Source organism: Zingiber officinale, chromosome 8B (genome assembly GCF_018446385.1).
Source record: "Zingiber officinale cultivar Zhangliang chromosome 8B, Zo_v1.1, whole genome shotgun sequence".
Classification (NCBI taxonomy): Eukaryota; Viridiplantae; Streptophyta; class Magnoliopsida; order Zingiberales; family Zingiberaceae; genus Zingiber; species Zingiber officinale.
This window is the reverse complement of record NC_056001.1, coordinates 113272155-113292062: the sequence shown is the minus strand read 5'-3', so window position 1 is coordinate 113292062 and position 19908 is coordinate 113272155. Positions and strand designations below refer to the sequence as shown.

General features: G+C 36.3%; 3 protein-coding genes across 3 annotated transcripts; all 3 read left to right on the top strand.

The window, feature by feature from the left end:
* Nucleotides 1-304: 304 nt before the first annotated feature.
* LOC122017008 (DExH-box ATP-dependent RNA helicase DExH12-like) lies at nt 305-12035 on the top strand. The gene is made up of 4 exons (XM_042574460.1): nt 305-442; nt 537-631; nt 10030-10113; nt 10819-12035. Coding segments are annotated over exons 1-4 (1206 nt in total). The 5' UTR covers nt 305-440; the 3' UTR covers nt 11844-12035.
* A 3760-nt stretch (nt 12036-15795) lies between these two features.
* LOC122014206 (UPF0481 protein At3g47200-like) lies at nt 15796-17000 on the top strand. Its single transcript, XM_042570382.1, has 2 exons — nt 15796-15878; nt 16111-17000. The coding sequence occupies exon 2, from the start codon at nt 16167-16169 to the stop codon at nt 16998-17000; it is 834 nt and encodes a 277-aa protein (XP_042426316.1). The 5' UTR covers nt 15796-15878; nt 16111-16166.
* On the top strand, nt 16879-17512 carry LOC122014252 (UPF0481 protein At3g47200-like). Its single transcript, XM_042570424.1, has one exon. It carries the CDS (start codon nt 17013-17015, stop codon nt 17505-17507), a length of 495 nt encoding a protein of 164 aa, XP_042426358.1. The 5' UTR covers nt 16879-17012; the 3' UTR covers nt 17508-17512.
* The last annotated feature ends 2396 nt before the right edge of the window (nt 17513-19908 follow it).

The following is a 19908-nucleotide window of genomic DNA, read 5'->3' as shown; positions in this document are numbered from 1 at the left end:
CATATTTATTGTTTTAAGAGAGCTAAGAAAATATCCTGTTTTATCTGATAAAGTGCATCCTTTATTGTTTCAAGTCAATCGTCTGAGTACTCATCAATTAAACAGGCATTTTTTTGTTTAATTTCCAAGATGGCATCTCTTTTGTCTCTGGCAATAATTTACAAGCCTTCCTCTGGTTACACCCTTTAGTAAATATTTATCATTTTCCTTCCATGAGATTTTTTTTGATAATCTCTTCCCTTGTTGTTAGGTTGCAAATTCAAAGGGATTCTTGTCAACTTTAGCAACAAAGGTATATGCATCATCATCAGAGTTATTTTTCTGTTAATATTTCCATAACCTACTGGTCACCTACATATATTGCATTCTCATGTACGCTACTATTGCCAAATTATGGTCAAACTCTCCTTCAACATTTATATAAAGAACGGAATACACAAATGTAATTGAATTGATTTTCTGTACTATTTGTTGCAATAGTATTAGTATTTATTAGCTCAAAAGGTGAAATGCTTTCATGTGTTCTGCTTTTTCAGGTCTTCAGATACTTCTGCAGCAATACCAATACTGACTGATGGCAAACCTTTAGATCCAACACGTCTGCAAAGAATTATTGTTCTAAAATTGAGAGGTAATTAACTTCTAGTCTTTGTTTGTTGATTAGTTGTTGAATGTAGCTTAGACTATATGAGAGTTATCGAACTTAGGAACAACACCAATTTCTAAAGAATTAGGCACTATTGGTTGTAGCAAATCTGGCCATTTGTTCAACTCGTGTTAAGAATTCCAATACGTGCAGTCTTCTTACATGATGTTCAATTAGTATATATCGTAGCAATTCAATCATTTGATTAAACAAATTCAGCTTTCATTGTATTGCATACTTGCTACAGTTCTATTGATTTGTCTTCATAACCTCCTTCTCATTATTGCATGACAATTTATCTGTAATATGTTTAGTTTAATTGGTTGTTGGTTGTTTCTTTGAATCAAGTCCAACTTTTTTGAGCTTCAATTAGATTAACTCTAATCCAAATTTGGTCGATTTTATTTTTACTTCATTCAAGGTAACTATGTGTTGTAATCTAATTGGCACGAGTAGAGTGGTTAGGCCAGATAAACCATGCAGCCTCCGTGGTGGCCGCAAGGCCATCGCGACGGTTGCGAGGCCATCACATGGCCTCCGTGGCAGTCATGAGGCCATCGCGAGGCCTCTGCGGTGGTTGTGAGGCCTTTGTGAGGCCTCCATGAGACGCGCGTGATGCCTCTGCAACCGCGGTATCTCTGGCATGCTAGTGCCGATTTTGGTCGGCGGGCCGAACGATATATTTTGCTCGTACCGGCGACATGACACGATATTTTAAACACTAGTCATAGGATCAATATGGTGGCTAGAGGGGAAATATTGTCAAAATCTAAAATCAATAGCTTGAGATCTAAAATCAAGGGTAGACTAATGTTACTGATGGGTGATAAATCCACAAGTGCATGGAAATATCGTCAAGTAATAAAAGATCGAATCCACAGGGACTGTGAATCAAGTACTAGACGGAATAGCAAAATAGGTTATCTCATGGGTTGTGTGTGGTCACAAGAAAGCTTAAGAGAATGAGAGTTGAGAAAGTTGAGAGAGGTTTGAGGGAGAGGAAGAGAAGAGAGCTGCGTCAATGAAGTGAGTGAAGGGGAAAGTGATTCTAGGATTTCGGTTTTGCCCAAATGATTGTGAACATCTAATCTATGTTTGGTTTCCTATCCTCAATGGGTATCTATGTAGGTAAATTATCCTATAGTATCTGATGTTGACTTTTGGAACTACACAGTGTATCAACCCTAATCATTGTTTACTTTCGGACGGATCACAACTAGTGATTGAAACCTAGGGAGACTTTGTCATAAGATCCCTCGACCTCCAATTATCCACTTTTCCTACTGCGAGACAACGAATTAGGTTTGATCCATTAAACTCTATGACGACCTAGGTTTCCTCGCGGCATATCGAGTTGCACTTTCGTATCTGACTCTCCGTATCTCGATTTTCTACGGGTCAGACGGTCGGGCTCTCCTTTCGGTTCATTCCAAACCCTCGTGGGATGCGAATCTTGTGCTTTTGGCATCGAGATCGTGTTAATACTGTAGATCCGGATCACAAACACACATTTCATCAAACAAGAAACATGCAAACATATAAATTAAATAAAAATATGTTCTCATATCAAAAGGGCTACTCCCTACATCCTAGAATCAAGAGAACTACTCCATAACAAAGGAATTGTAATCCAAAGACACTAAGAGAAGCATTCATACAATTCAAAATAGAGAATAGCGATAGAGAAATGCTTAGGGAGAAGATTCCCGGTGTTTTTGGAGTGGTTCCTTGCGCCAGAGGTGGAATGATCGTCGGAGTGGATGAAGATGATTGCTCTAGGGTTTTCCCTAGAAGGGAAAACCCTCTCCCCAGGAGGAGGACGAAATCCTCTGGTTTAGGATGCCCAAACAAGGGTTTGCTTGATCCTTTTATACCCCCCCAAACTGTCCAGATCTATAGGTTTATATGGCTCCACCAAAGAGGATTTTGCGATCCTTAGACCCGGTTTTCTCAGGTTGGACCCTGAATCAAAATTGTAGATCTTGAAATTATCTACATTTCCATAGGTGGTTCGACTTGTAAATCTAATCGAGCCAAAAGTTATGGACGTTTTACTTTTGGTCTGCAGTGTAGGTTGAACCAAATACAATCCGTGCTCACTAGCATGAGCACCCGTGTTCGGCTCTGGAAATGGGCTATTTTGGCCACGCTCGTGCCCAGAAACACGGGTGCCCGTGGTGGGTTATGTTGGGGGTGTTTTGGTATTGTTTAGCGCTCGATTTCTTTTGTATGAACATGTTTGTGTCAAGGGACATTGTCGAAGCGTGTTCCTTGTTCATTTAAATGGTCTTTTGAATCCATTTTTTCTTCGTAGACGCTTCGTGTGTTCAGCTCAATAATGAGGCTTGATGTTCAATGCTCCATTTTAGCTCTAGACTCACGCCCTATCAATGAAGACAACCAAAGAGTAGTTTTTCGAACTAAAAGAACAAAATGAAGCACATAGAGATGAAAACATGAAATATATACATATAGAATAAGACAAGATGTGTGTCAAATCACGATAAAAGCTTATATGAAATACGCTCATCAAAATCCCTAGGCTTAAAACATAGTTTGTTCTCAAGCAAATATCAATATCAAGAATGCATGTGAATTCATATCTCACAAACTTCAATAAATTCATCTAATTTTATGAAGTAGTACCATCTTTTAGCTAAGGCATACAACTAGTTTCACCAAACCTAACGAGTTAGTTTAAATGTACAGTGCATAGTTTGTTCCTAAGGTTTCAAGTTCCTCCCTAAGTCAAGTTGTCATCCATTGTGTTCCTATAGTCTCCAGCATTAGATTCTTATCTGCCATACGCGAGCTTCATCCCCTCTTCCTAGCATAAAGTCTCAAAGGTATGTTCGGTGTTGAGAGATGGATAAATGTTTCTCCAGTAACCTAACTCGATCTCAAAGGGGTATATCATCCTTTCCACCCATGACAATTGTTTTCTATCCCATTATTGTTTTTTTTTTTTCTTTTCCATTTTTTTTCTTTTCACTTAAATATTTTTTTTCCCTCTCACTTAGGATTTTGATTTTTTCAAATGGGCTATCACAAACTGAGTATGATACAATAACTAAAATATTGGAAAAAGGTCACCTATGATCACCATGGTACAAGTTTAACAAAATGAATCATGACTATGTTGTATTAAATCAACCTTTCGGAATCAAATAAAAAATGAAGTGTAATAGTCAAACTATCAAGTAGGCATATGGTGAAATATAAATCAACTCAACATCACTTCTATAAAATTTTATTATTAGATATGAAAACATGAATCACCAAAAACGAAAGAATCCATTCATGTGATAGCACTAATACTAAATACATCAAAATATTACTTAATGGACAAAACATGCATGGGTGCTTCTATTCGAATCTAAAATATCAACAAGTACTAAACATGACAAAATTAACCAACAACACAACATATATACATCCCAAACTTAAATTTTTAAATATCTCAAAGATAATCATAACTCTAATTTAGAGGAAGTTTAGAGTAAGGGGAGTTACCAAGTGATGTACACCAAATGTTTGAGTCATTCATATGCACACCTCCTATCCAGTATTCACATTCTTCCTCAACTTTGAATCAAGGTTATAAAATTCGCTAGGCGCTAGACCAGTAACTAGTGCTTAGGCCATTTAGGCGTGGACTAGGCGCCGCTAGGCGGATTCCACGGTATCAACATAAATTACATAATAAATCACATTCTATAACTCCAACATAATAACATCAAATTTAAAATAAGTTTAAAACTAATAAAATATCACAAATTTATTCTACTTCTCCATAATTTTCAACATCTTATTCTTCATCGGACACAAATTCAATATCATCGTTGTGATCCTCTTCTTCTTCGAATGCAAAATCATTCTCGTGAAGTTCTCTCACTCTAGAGCTTCTTCGTTTGATGAAATGACGTTTCCAAAGGATGAGGCTTTGGCCAACCTTCAATTCAATCGCTTCCAAGTCGCTTAGGTAATAAAAGATCAGACAATAAATTTTTCTTCAAATCGATTTCTCTAGCCTTGTAGCTCTCTGATTTCTCATAAATGTGACCTTCATTTGCTCTGATTTCTCCAACTTTGGTTACTCAGTACGATGAAGATGAAGTTTGGCGCCAATCGCTAGAGCAAGCCAACAAATCCACTTTCTTGTTAGACTAAAGTTTAGGACTTATAAAACTTAAGCCCAATAAAAAAATGTTACATTTTTATTTTTTTAATTGAGTTTTAAATTAAAAACCCAAACTAAAAAAAAATCATGAAAACCTTGTACTATTTTCACCGTGCCTAGACAATTCGATTGATTAATCAACACCTAGGGTCATCTAATCCCGTATAGGCGCTATCTAATCCCGCCTAAGCATAAGGCTGCCTAGGCTGGCCGACTAGTATGTTTTTGGGGCGGCTGGCTGGCGCCTAGCGCCTAGGTGGCACCTAGGCGGTCGCTTAGGCCGATTTTTAGAACACTGCTTTGAATCCTAAAAAAAATTAGACAAGAAAAACCAAGTAGGAGGTTAGGGTTAAGAAAAAGGAAAGAAGGGAGATGAAAGGAGGCATAGCCCATACTTGCTCTTGGCGAAATTTGGCACGAAAGCGATCATTTTTTTTTTCTAGTGTCCGACACATCCCATGCCGACGGGCATGGCCCTTGTCGGGCATTGTGAATTCAGCTGGTGCCCGCCACAGGTCGTGCCCAGCACGACTTGTTGTGGGCTTTGGAAATTGGGCATAACCTATGACCAATGGTACGAGCGACTATGTTATCTTCTGGAAATTGGGCACGGCCTGTGCCCAATGGCATGAGCGCCTATGTTAACTTCTGGAAATTGGGCACGACCTATGCCCAATGACACGGGTGCCCGTGTTAGCTTCTGGAAATTCTCCTTGGCCCTTTCAAGGAAAATTAACACGAGCCGCTCTCCAAAATCATGCCCCTTGCCTGAAATTAAGTAAAATAAAAAGTTAAAACTACGAAACGAGAGAAAAACATAAACAAAAAAAAGAAAGAAACGTGGGTTGCCTCCCAAGAAGTATTTGTTTATAGTCATTAGCTTGATGCCTTATTAGGTTCATCTAAATTTCGCTCTTGTCGGGGTAAGATAACTCTGGACTTTCTTGCCAAGTGTTCTTAGCCTTTCATCAAATATGCTCTCCTTCAATAGCCAATCATGAGGTCCATGTGGTTGCTATGAAAAATCTGTCTTACCACAAACATGCTCGAAAAAGAATTGGTTAGTAATTTTAGATATATTAAATAAAATCTTACTATCACCAACCACCAAAGAGAGTTAATTATTGAACATGATTTTCGATGTGGGTAGGGTAGGGTAGGCTCTAGCTCCGGTGGTGATGCCACTAAAAGAGGTTATTCTTGGGGCTTCGCCTCAACTAGGCAAGTGCCTACACTTTCATCATCACAAAATTTGAATCCTGCAACATCTATAGTGTCAAGGGGTTGTGTGAGTAAAAGAAATAATTCTTGGTGCATTGCTTCCACAGCGCACGCCCCTACATTTTGATGGGTGATAAATCTACAAGTGCACGGAAATGTTGTCAAGTAATAAAAGATCGAAGGGACTGTGAATCAAGTACTAGTCGGAATAGCAAAATAGATTATCTAGAGAATCATGGGTTGTGTGTGGTCACAAGAAAGCTTAAGAGAATGAGAGTTAAGAAAGTTGAGAGAGGTTTGAGGGAGAAGCAGAGAAGAGAGCTAAGTCAGGGAAGTGAGTGAAGGGGAAAGTGATTCTAGGACTCACCTAATCTATGTTTGGTTTCTTATCTTCAATGGGTATCTATGTAGGTAAACTAACCTATAGTATCCGATATGGACTTTTGGAACTACACCGGCATATCAACCCTAATCATTATCTTCTTTCGGGCGGATCACAACTAGTGATTGAAACCTAGGGGGATTTTGTCATAAGATCTCTTGACCTCTAACTATCCACTTTTCCTACCATGTGACAGAATTAGGTTTGCTCCATTAAACTCAATGACGGCCTAGGGTTCCTCGCGACATATCGGGTTGCACTTTTCTATCCGACTTTTCGCATCTCAATTTTTTATTGGGGGGGGGGGTTGGGTTCTCCTTTCGGTTCATCCCAAATCCTCGTGTGATACGAATTTCATGCTTTTGGTATCGAGATCGTGTTAATACGGTAGATCTGAACCACAAATACACATTTCCTCAAACAAGAAACATGCAAACATATAGATTAAACGAAAATATGTTCTCATATCAAAAGGGTTACTCCCTGCATCCTAAAATCAAGAGAACTACTTCATAACAAATGAATTACAATCCAAAGGCACTAAGAGAAGCATTCATACAGTTCAAAATAAAGACTAGAGATAGAGAAATGCTTAGGGAGAAGATTCTCGGTGTCTTCAGAGTGGTTCCTTGCACCAGAGGTGGAAGGATTGTCGGGGTGGATGAAGATGATTACTCTAGGGTTTCCCCTAGAGGGGAAAACCCTCTCCCCATGAGGAGGAATGGTCTAGAATGCCCAAACAAGGGTTTGCTTGACCCTTTTATACTTCCACCAAGCTGTCTAAATCTGCAGGTTTATATACTCCATCAAAATGGATTTTGCGACCCTTAGACCCTGTTTTTTCGGGTTGGGCCCTAAATCAAAGTTGTGGATTTTGAAATTGCATCTCCATAGGTGGTTCAACCCGTAACTCCACTCGAGCCGAAAGTTATGGACGTTTTACTTTTCGTTCGCAGTGCAAGCCGAACCGAACAGATCCGTGCTCAGCAGCATGGGCACCGGTGTTTGACTCTGGCAATGGGCTATTTTGGACACGCTTGTGTTGAGAAACACGGGTGCCCATGGTGGGTTCTGCTGTGTGGGGGGTGGGGGGAGGCTTTGGTGTTGTATTACGCTCGATTTCTTCCGTACGAACACATTTGTGTCATGGGACATTGTCGAAGCGTGTTTCTTGATTAAAACTTCATTTTGATGGTCTTTTGAATCCTATTTTTTCTTTGTGGACACTTTGTGTGTTTGGTTTGATAATGAGACTTGATGTTCAATGCTCCATTTTAGCTCTAGACTCACGTCCTATCAATGAAAACAAGCAAAGAGCAGCTCTTTGAACTAAAAATAACTAAATGAAGCACTTTGAGATGCAAATATGAAATATATGCATATAGAATGGGACAAGATGTGCATCAAATCACGATTAAAACCTATATGAAATACACTCATCAGTTAGTTGCATAGCCGAAATAATGTATGCAACAATATAAACAATCATGGCTAGCATGTCTCATTTAATGTGATTCGAAACTCTTAAATTTCTACTTCATAATCTATGACTTATAAGGTGAGTCAATCCTCATACTCACTAAACTTTTTCCTTTCTAGGCAAAAACTTTTTTTGAAATAATAAAAACTCGATTTAAAAATACAAGATGACGAATAAACTTACCACGAGGTCTCAAAAGCTGACATTTTGAATTTGAAGTGGTTTCAAGTGAGGATCATCTTGCTAGTAAGGTGCTTGATCTGGGTGCACCAACAATGTCAATTACGTAGACGAAGTTGGCAAGATCCTTGCTCCAAGGCATCTCTTGTGAGTGTGAGAACACCTTGATCATACTCATATTTGTCTAAGCCGCTTGAACACAAGATGGCGAGGGTACTAACAAAGCGGCAATGGACGAGGTGGAATCAATGATTCACTTCTTCTAGAAGTGAGCAGAGTAGCAGAGATTGGAGGAGAAGAAGGGAAGGCATTAGGATTCAAGGGTTTTGGGGGATTGGATTTGGAGATGGGAAAGAGTGGACAGTGTCGCCATTTCTGTGGCAAGGAGCTCTAGCATTAGTAGCATCGTGAATAGCACTTAAGTCGGGGTTTTTTTTTTTTCACACTCAAAAATACTAAAATTCATGAAATATTCATTGAATTACTTGATTATAAGTAGTTTATCAAAGAAAAATAAAGAGCAACTCGGTACATGAAGCTTTCGTCAATGCGGAATCCTATGCAATCTTACCCAACATTGTGAAAGGTTATTTCTGCGATTCGAACATGTGTCAAAAGCATCAATTTTACCGTTGCGTCAAGACTCTCCTTCAATAAAGATAAAAATCAAAACAATGTCCTTTTTAAAAGAATATGAATTTTTCATCTTCTATCTCTTTAACTATTGAAAAAAAAGATTAATTTAAATTATTTCATAAAGTTTAATATTCTATAATTATTTTAAAATGTGACATGAAATTTTCCCAATTAAGTATCATAACTTGTAATCGAAAAATATATTATATTGAAGTAATAATTCACTCAACTCCTAATTTAGACTTGAGACACACTATCTAGTTATGGTCTAAGGTGACTAAATATAAACCAGTGTTGTAAATGACAGTGGTCACTGACTTGCTTACGGCCTCGGCAATGCTTAGGTAGTACTTAGGCGGTTGAATTTTTTTTACTATTTTTATACATAATTAAATAATATATTAACTAAAGAATAACAAATTAAATAAAGAATCGAAAATTTAAAAAATACTATACTTATATTAACTAAAAATAAAAAAGTTAATTCTAAATATATTTTTTGAAAATAAATAATAATATTTTTAAATATATATTAAATTAATAGGTTAATTTTATTGAGCTTTAATTAAGACTATTTAAATTATCCCAATCATGATTAAATTATTAATCAAGTGTTTTGATTAAATCCTAAATTTAAAAAAAAACTATTCTATTCGACGATCAGCTTCGGTGTTGGACGCGTCACCTGAGCTTGATGACGATAATTTTCAAGATAAATGACTTGCCAATTCATTCTGAAATTCTTATTGAAGATATGATAGAAGATGTTTGTTAAACATTTTTCACAAATGATAAAAGCAACATCAACCAAAGAAACCAATTGCATTTCAATATGATCATATCAACAAGAAAAATAGCAATGAATGTCCACGTACAGATAAAAATGACTAAATGACAAGATGCTCAAGGTGTAAATGTAAATGACAAGATGCTCAAGGTGTAAATGCAACTAAAAAGATATGGTGCAAAAATTGTTTGAAAAAGTGAGCTAGAGAGAGTAAGGAAGAGAGTGTTCTGCAAGGAGGTCATGTCAATGCTGAGCATACCTCTCTTGATGTGAGACCATCAAAGTTCGTTGAGAATTGATGGAAATTAGAGGTTGGAATGAGAAGGATGGAAGTATAGGTGTTGGAATGAAATTTACTGTCTTTGCCTAAACTATTCTCTAAGCACACCATTTTAATTATATAATTATTGGATTGCCCCACCATGTAAAGTAAAATAAGAGTATTTGGGGATCAAAAAGATTCTAGAAGAAAACAATATTACGTGTTTTTTAATTCCATTAATTTCTTTATGTCTAGGCCCTAGGAGAAGACATGTTGGCTCGACTACGATATGGGATTATGACGACATCAAATTGAAAATGGTGGCTAAGAGCATACTTGGTGAGTCAAGAGAACGAGCATCACCGAATAAAGCATCTTGGTGGTGGAATGAGGAAGTATAGGAGAAAATGCAAAATCTTGAACAACCTATACGTTACTATACACTTGTATCATGGTTCCCAAAGGACACACCCCCTCTTCCTTTTCTTACCGAAAGACACCTCTCTTGGTGATCGACGCTTCAACAATCGCATCCCTTAGTGATCGGCACTTCGACGACTGTCATGTTGAATCAGAGTTCCAATTTGGGCAAACCAAACTCGGATGCCACTCAAATTGACGTGAGGTCTTCTATCGGGAGCTTATTTGACCCGAGCTAGGTTTGACCTAACCAGAGCTAAGTTTGACCTGACCCCAGCTTGGTTTGACCTGACCTGAGCTCAATTTAACCTCACTCGAGCTTTGTTGATCTTGTTGTCTAGCTCCATTTGACTTTTAACTTGACCATGCTGCGTGGTGACGACTATCTCTGCCACATCAGTTTCCTAGTCAATATTTCCTAGTTTTGTTTCTTGTATCTCATCTATGAAATACCTATCCTTGAAGGTTTATTGGGATGAATTTTGTGTATCCCTACTCTAATTTCTTATTTCTGCTGTGCTAACGTCTTTTGTTTTCAATCTTATTGACTGCATTTGCCTAATCTTTCTTTAATATTTCATCCTGTATGTTCTTATTTCTGTGTCGTTGTTCTATTTGCTGCAGATTCACACTGCTGCAAACATATTGGACAAAAACAATTTAGTCAAGTACTGACGGAAGAGTGGGTATTTCCAGGTCACAGATCTGGAAAGAATTGCAAGTTATTATTATATAACTCCACATATAATGAGTATTTAAAGCCATCAATGGGTGATATAGAGCTTTTCCGAAGTTCTAAAGCAATTGTTTCTTGGTGGAAGAATTCAATGTGCTGGGGTCAGTCATTGCCAGCCCACTTGGTGGTAGTGATGGGTACTCAATTTTACAATGGAGGAGAGAATGCTCATACTGACTATCCGATCACTGATCTGCTGCAGATGATGGTCATGCCAGCAGACCTATGGAAGATAATTCTGGTATATGTGTCATCTTATGCCATTCTCTTAGGAAAGTATTATAAAGAGTTCCTTTTTGAGGCCATCCCAGTAGAGAGCCATTTGCATCATTTCTTGCATGATCATATGAATGCTGAAGTAGTAGTTGGGGTTGTAGAGAATAAACAATATGCTGTTGATTATCTTACCTGGACCTTCATGTACAGGAGGTTCACTAAGAATCCGAACTACTATAATGTGCAGGTTGTCAGTCATAGGCATCCTTCTGATCACCTTTCTGAACTCGTAGAGAATGTTCTGAGTGGCTTAGAAGCAAGCAGATGTGTTGCAATCGAGGAGGATATGTACCTTAAACCCCTGAATCTTGGTTTAGTTGCTTCATATTATTACATCAGTTACACCATTATTGAACGATTCAGTTCCTCCATAACTTCCAAAACTAAGATGAAAGGTCTCTTGGATATTTTGGCATCAGCTACAGAGTATGCACAGCTTGCCATTCGACCTGGTGAGGAAGAACTGATTAGAAAGTCGATCAACCATAAGAGGTTTTCCTTTGAGAACCCTAGATGCACTGATCCTCATGTTAAAGCAAATGCTCACTGCAAGCTCACTTCTCACGTCACACAGTGCCAGGGAACCTTGCAGCAGACAAACGAGAAGTTCTTCCCAGTCTTGAAGCAATGGAGTTGAGTTAAGCCCAGTCTTGTAAATGCGTGGAATCCCGTCACACAGTGCCAGGGAACCTTGAAAAGTATTTGTTTTATAATTTTAGTTTTGCCAAGCTGTAGTAAATAGATTCTGCAGGAACCCAAATGTCTTCAAAACTATAGTATTTAAATCTGTCACACTTTAGTATAAATGTTTTGGAATTTTAAAACCTTAGTATCTGACCTTTCTAACCCCTAGTAATGCATCTGCTCACGCTAATTATGTCAGAATCTGATTTAGGTTATAGCTTGGCATTTGAGATGACTAGGCCCTTCTAATTGTAACATGAAGCTAATTATCTTTAGGATTTTTTCATACGGACTTTTTTAGCACCCATCAATGTACAAACTTTAGGAGTATCTATTCCTATTGATCCTTATATCAGTTTATAGATCGTCACTATGAGATCCTATTATGCAGAATCTCATTGAGAACCAAGAAGCAATATAAAGGACTAAGCAATTGTTTGTGCTCCTATTTATCTTCGTTGTTCTTAAATTGGACCATTGAATCGGATAATTAGTGCCATTTGTCCCAACTTATTGATCGGATAACTAAAAGAGTTAATTATATTGATTAGTAGAGGATTACTTTGAGGCGTTAAATATTAATTTGTCCATATTACTTTAGAGAGATCCATTATAAAATAAAGGTTAATTTGTGCAAATGGATGAAGCGAATAAAATTAAAAAAAAAAAAAATCAATCAATGGTTACCTAAAATTTTAATTGAGTAATTTAGAGAAATTATGTAGATATGTTCCTAATTAATTCTCCATATAATTTAATATAATAATGGATGATTGGATCTTAATCGATTAGCTCTAATTGGCATCATCATATGATCTTGATGCATGGATGCTAATTGGGGTGACTCAAAAGTGACGTAGCTATATAAGCTTTCACTTATCACTATGACCCATATCTTTAGATGAAGGAATTCTTGACATATCTCTAATCCCTCTTAACCTCTTTCTCCTCTCTAATGGTGGCCTAAATTTGTAGGCTGCTCAAGGTATTGAGCTGGACAAAGTAGAGGGTGGGATTATTGCATATATGGATATGAGTTAGTTTTGTTCCATTTCATTGGTTTAAATCTATGCAAAGATCAATGGTTGACAAAAATAAAATTATATACTTTTGCTTGTGCCCATTTGCTTTCTCTTATATATCAATCCTGACAGGATTGACTCGCTTGGATTGATTGACCAACACTGATCAACCAACTTGCCTTGATCAATCGACCTAACCCACGGAGACTAACCTAGCTATCTTATATCGATTCCAACATGATCTGACTTGCTTGGATTGATTGACTCATACTAGTCGACCAACTTGCCTTGATCAATCGACCCAACCCCCCGGACTAACCTAGCTATCTTAGACTGTTAGGGCCTAATAGATCAATTGGCTTGTTTGGTCTGGCGCAACTGAATCGATTGCCCTACTTTACCCACAAGGATCAACTAGGTCATTTAGCCTCTGGATAGATTGATTTTTTTGACCCTTAGACCATCCAACTCAACCAACTCACCTAGATCATCAAACATGATTTTCTATAAAACTTAGCTAACTCTAGGAAGACTGACATGCATTTTTCTATGATGTATCGTAACCTGGTGAGTTTTAAATTGAAAAATAGATTTATATGGGTTTTAATGGTCTAAATAAAAAAATTATATAGATAATAAAATTTTTGTTTTTGGACTGGGTTAGAGCCCATGACAATCTTATTTAAGATTCGTCTCTGCGAATAATGATAATGAATCATTATAACATATTGGGAATTGGAAATTCTTATGGATGATATGTTTTCTTCATCAACCCTGGGAACACTTGTACAAATGATTAAAATTAGGATTGACTCGTAATATGGAACCTACGGTTGCTAAATTTATGCCACGTTATATTTTATATGTGCTCTGAGAACTTTGAATACTTGTGTGAATACAATGTCTTCTCGGACGGACAATTAATTAGTCCACGATGATCTTATTATTATAAAATCTAGGATTAAATCTTGACTAGTAACTGAATGTCTATCCTTTGTTTCGATTAGTAGTCATTTATAATTTATCTTTTTTATGTTGACTTAAGGACAGTTTGATGAAGGTATTATGAGCAAGTGAATCGTCTTTCGTCATCCTAAATAGCACCATTACCAAGTTATCATGTAATTTAAAATCAATAGACATATTTTATTTATTTAATGTATGCCTGCCAAATGTTGACTTTGGCGAATAGATGAAGGTAGTTTGACAATTTCCTTTGCTTCGTTATCACAAAGTCAAATGCTTGAATCAGCATATTGAATATTGAATGACTTAAGAACACTCTCAAATTTTGTGAGGCTTAAATAATTTTTTTTATCAATTTACTTCAATTAATTTTAAGAATGATTAATTTGACTTTATATATCGGTAATTAGGTTAAATCAGAAAAAACTTATAATGGAGGGTCTATTAGTTCAGTATTTTTAAGTTAATTGTTTATTAAAAAAATTATCTATTAATTTTTTAAAGTTAAAGATTTAATCCTTAAATATATAATATATGAAAATTAATTTTTTTAAGTTAAGATTTAATCTTTAAATATATAATATATGAAAATTAATCAAAAAAATGGTCCTAGTTATTGTCCGAGACCGGAGGCTTGAATAATTAAATCATAATTAGCTCACCCACTTACATGTAGACAATCACAATATTATTACGTGTTCAAAAATAAAAAAAATTATAGTTGAATGAGAATGATATTATTAAAAATGGGGGCTAGATCACAATTGAATACGTCGTGATGTCAGATGTGAGTCACTTAAAAGTAACTCCACGGCATTTCAACTAGAAAATTGCCCATTAATTTACATTTTTTGCTCGTCAATTTTTCTTAGGGCATCTCCTGCAAGTTCATTGGGAGCTCCTTAAGTTGACCTGAATTTTTCTTAGGGCATCTTCTGTACGTATATCTGATTTTTTTTTTCATATCCGTGGCATCACTCTAGGGGCTGTTTATATGACGATTTCACATTTTATTAGCTCCTTAAATTGACAAGTGTTGACATCAAATAAAAATTAGGAACGGTTCCTCATTTGGAGTATTTTTTTTGTGGGGGCCATGAAAAAACACGTTCACAAAATAAAAAAAATAAAAAAATAAAAAACCGAAAGGATAGGAGATGCCCGTAAAACACCCCCGCCGTTTCAGAATTACTCAAAAATACTAAATATATTTTTTAATATTTTGAAATTTTATTCAAAATCATTAAGCTCTTATATAACTATAAATCTATTAATTGTGCCTTCACGAGTATGATGTAATGATAAGTACTTAGGAGAACAATAAAATAATTAAAGTTTAAATTCTAATAAAAATAAATATTTTGAAATTGGGTCTCTAACATTCCCATCAGATTTTTTTTATCACTATATTTAAAATTTAGGATAAATAATTCACTTTATTAAATTTAAAAAAATTCTTTTTTACTATACACTATATCAATTATCTTAAAATTTTTATTATCTTTAATTTTATTATTCTTTTCTTTTCTTTCTTCTATTTTTTTTATTATTATATGAAAAGAATGGATGGAAGGAGAGAGATTGAAAAAAAATATTATTTTATTTTTAAGGTAAATATTTTATTTTTTTAATTTAGAGAATTACTATTTATTAATTCTAAATTTAATGAATAAATAGGATGGGTGATGTAAAAATTTTTTTAACTATTCTATTTTAAATTTAAAGTAAAATTTTTAGATAGAGTAAGTTAATATAGAGTATTTTTTTTAATATAAAAATTATTATTTTTTATTTGTTTTCGGCTACTTACAGAGTTGGAGTGCACGTCTCTACTATTCTACCGTCAGTTTTTTTTTAGTCAATGATTCGATTTTTTTAATTTTCTTTTGGTTTATATAACGGTTCGTACAGGAGGTAAGTGCACCCTCAGCTCATGCTTCTCCGGTTGCATCAAGATGTGCATACGCAGGATATATCGCCAGGCAATTACTTCAGTACTTGTATGTAACTATGTATTGTTAATTCTATGTATTCTTTCTCTCTCTCTCTCTCTCTCTCTCTCTCTCTCTCTCTCTCTCGCTATCGTTACCAGTAAACATCGTGTTCTTTCTTCTGAACGCATGAAGAGAGAGTTACGACAATTATCGGATAACTTTTACTGATGTATTCCGAAAATGTTTACTGAAATATTCCAAAAGTAAATCTGTATAATTCCTTTTTTTTTTTCTACAGATAACGAAGTTTATGTTCACCATCCAAAGCCTTTTCGCCTTTGTTTGTAATAACTAATGAAGAATAAAGATAGTACTTTTGTGATCAACATAGATGAGGAATGGATCAGGAAATTGGAAAATAGTGCAAACTATGAAGCAAAAAGGCAATTTACGGATCAAGATTCAACAATCTTTAGAGTCTCAGAAATTTTACGAGCTGCCCATCCCGAGGCATACGAGCCAATGCTTGTCTCACTGGGACCTTACCACCATCATAAGCCTCACCTTCAAGCTAGAAATCAGCTCAAGTGGCTTTTGCTCAACAAGTTGTTGGAAAAAAGTCCTAAGAAAGGTCTAAGGGACTATCTCATACTTATCAAGGAAAAAGAAACCCAAGTGCGAAACACTTACTCAGTGCAACCAATCAACATGTGCGAAGAAACTTTCATTGAAATGATGTTGCTAGACTGTGTATTTGTCATTATGATTTTGTGGTTTTGGAAGGAGGACCAAAATGGATTGAAAGCAATAGAAAACCCGGTCTTTATGAGCGGGCAGCGATCATGGATAGTACTGGCACGAGACATGTTGCTTTTGGAGAATCAATTGCCCTTCTTTTTGCTCGAGACTTTGTTCGACTCGGCATTTCCTAATAAGCATGGTAGGCTAAAGCAATGGGTGGTTCAATTCTTCAGTGGCTTTGTAAATGATACGATACAAGAAGCACCTAAGGGCACTAACACAATTCATCACATTCTCCATCTTTTTTATTTATGTATTGTGTCATTAAACAGAAGTAGCATTGCTGATCCTCAATCGATGGTATTTGAGCATTTTGAAAATGACGACAACCATCATTGGCCGACCTCAAGGCTGGGATGGATCCCGAGTGCGACTCGATTAGCATAGACCGGCATAAAGATGAAGAGGAAGCAAAAGGCAACATCTTTCTTAGATATCACCTTCAATAAAGGGGTTTTAGAGATACCTCCGCTTGAGATTGATGATGACACCAACATCCTCTTTAGGAACCTCATTGCATTTGAGCAATGCCAAAAGGATGCCAGTGGCAACGGCAACATTTCAGCCTATGCCTCATTCATGTCTTGCATCATTGACACTGCTGCAGATGTTGAACTGCTCCAGGAGAAAGCCATCATCATCAACGGGTTTGGAAATAAAAAGAAAGTAGCCAATCTCTTCAGCAAGCTCTGCAAGGAGGTGGTGATTGACCACGAAAACTGTTATATTTCAAGCATCTTCAAGGGGGTCAATGAGCATAATATCCACAAATGGAACACATGGTGTGCAGACCTAAATCACAAATACTTTCCTAATCCTAGCTTATGTACCTCATTTATAGTTATTTTGCTCTTTATCATTGCAATAATGCAATTTGCCTTATTATTTTCATAGTAAACGATAGTATATTTGTAAATAAGATATTTTGTCACTTTATTTGCTTGTAATTAAATAATTCTTACTATGCTATAATTTGTAGCAGATCAAATGTGATTTATATGATAAGCCATTGGGTTGATTAAGCCAATAACTTTCTCGTAACCTCAAAATGACTGCATCAGAGATTCTTCCTTTTGAAGGGATGGCCTTTCACTCGGTTGGAGCAACTTTTGGAACGCCCACTCCACAGTCACTGGCAAAACATGAAGGAGATTGTTTTAATTGGCAAGTGATTAAACTATAAACTAGAAATGACAATCCAAGTCATTCATCAGTTTAGTATGAGTAGCTAGCTGTGTTCCATAAGCCAGTGCTCAATTGAGAAAGAGAGCGAGAAAATGAATGAAAAGGAAATGTGTTCTTATGATGTCCATACCCTTCTAAATGTTGAAATGCCTCCATTAGAGTTTCTTCCTTTTGCGCGAGCAGATTTAGGATAGCAGCCTGAAGTAAACAAAATTTTGTAACGATGCTAGTAAAGCAGTTTTGCAACTGATAAGAAAGGACATTACACAGAAATACTTCGTAACCAAGGGGGAGGGTTTTGACTGTGGAAAGAACAGTCAAGTATGTCGGATAATTGGGATTCACAAAGGTCCGTGCTTGTAAAAGGAGGCTCTTTTCTTATACGTACAAACTAAGAAATAGAATAGTCCATCCAACAAATCAACAACTTCTCGGGAGATTATTGGTGCAATCATTCTCGAGTTAAAGTTGGACAGTTTGACTAAGTTTGAGTGAATTCGAGCTTGAGTTTTAATATTTGAACAATATTTGAGAAGAGGTCAAGGTTGATCGGATACTTGACAATGTGTGAAAGAGAAGTCAAGTAGGTCATGAAGGACCGGATACTTAACTGGGAAGGTCAAAATTGGAGGTTAGGCAAGGGCAAAGTCCTAACTCAAGGGTTAGGTAAAGAAAAAGTCTTAACTAGAGGTTAGGCAAGGTAAAGTCCTAATCCGAGGATTAGATAAGGGTAAAGTCCTAACTGGAGGTTAGGCAAAAGGAAGTTCTAACTGCGGTTAGGCAAAAGAAAGTCCAAGTAAGGTCAAGGAAGACCGCGCATTAGCAAAGAAAAGTCTTAATTGTTGGTGCAATTAGCACTAATGGTCAAACTCAGGTTTTGATGAATGACAAATGGTTTAAAGTTAGATGTTATGTTTGTCTAATTTCTTTACCGAGTATGTAAGAATTGACGGGTCTAGAGGACTTGACACCAAGCTGAAATCTGGATGTACGATTCTGGTAGAAATACCAGCTGACAGCTAACTGAAATTCAGTCGGGATGTTCGATTCCATATAATTGGCTAAAGTTCGAATGTGCGATTCCGATAGGAAGACTTGGTGGGTTAAGAGACAAGTCAAGAGACTACAAATGGTAAGTGAGATAAGTCAACTGGAGGAGAGTGATCTAGTGAGGACGAGTCCTAGTGGGACTGTAGGTGCTGGTCCAGCTTAGATCATTTTGGAAGTCTAAGTTGAAACCATGACTAGATCCTGATCTTAGTAAGATAACATCTAACTCATAAATAAATTGTTTGTGCATATATTTTTCTAAGTAGATAAATATGTAGATCTTCAAATCCTGTACACGTAGCCACTAACAGAGCTTAATTCCGATTTCGAAGTCAAAAGATATGGCCTCCGAAAGATTGTTGTGTTGAACTGTGATGGGAGGCGCCTCAAGTGGATGAAGTGAATCGAACCGGACCGAACTAAAACAGACTGAACCGAAGCAACGGATAAAATCTGAACTATTTAATTAGTTTTCTCTATAGAATTATCCGTAAGATCTGAAGTCGGAAAGTTTATCCCGAATTTAATGGATCTTATAAGAACAGGTTCATCTATAAAAGGAGGCTACATGCCCAAGAAAACAGATAACATTTCTACAAATAGGTAGTTCATAAAAAATCTATAAATATAATCCAAGTAGGATACAGATATGAGTATAGATGAAATGTGCATGGGTGGACACACGATACCACATGCTAGCTAGTTAACAACCAAATATGGAAAACGTGGAGACGGAAAAAATTGTAGACCTAACAAATAAACATAGAACAACATCAAGCATGTAAACTATATTGTTTACGAACATGCAACAGAATTTATTTCTTTGATTTATTGAGAGCACAAGCAAAAGAGTGATAGCCTATTAATGACTAATATCATATGCCAATGTTGTTGTATGAAAGCTAGGAGAAATATAAACGCCTGCACTGCTATCATCGAATCTCAAATGTGTTCCTGTTTACAACATGGTCTTAATAGTACTAATGTTGATGGAACATGTTGTAGCCATAGCGACATGTGAAAAGACAATGAATCAAAGAAAAATATATGCCCTTAAGGA

What these genes read in the sequence shown, in the direction of transcription:
- LOC122014206 (XM_042570382.1), top strand. Translation starts at nt 16,167, where the DNA reads ATGAAGAATAAAGATAGTACTTTTGTGATCAACATAGATGAGGAATGG.
- LOC122017008 (XM_042574460.1), top strand. An exon ending in TATTGTTCTAAAATTGAGAG is followed by an intron (nt 632 to 10,029) that starts GTAATTAACTTC and finishes CTTTATGTCTAG; the next exon opens with GCCCTAGGAGAAGACATGTT. An exon ending in GGTGGCTAAGAGCATACTTG is followed by an intron (nt 10,114 to 10,818) that starts GTGAGTCAAGAG and finishes TATTTGCTGCAG; the next exon opens with ATTCACACTGCTGCAAACAT.
- LOC122014252 (XM_042570424.1), top strand. Translation starts at nt 17,013, where the DNA reads ATGAAGAGGAAGCAAAAGGCAACATCTTTCTTAGATATCACCTTCAAT.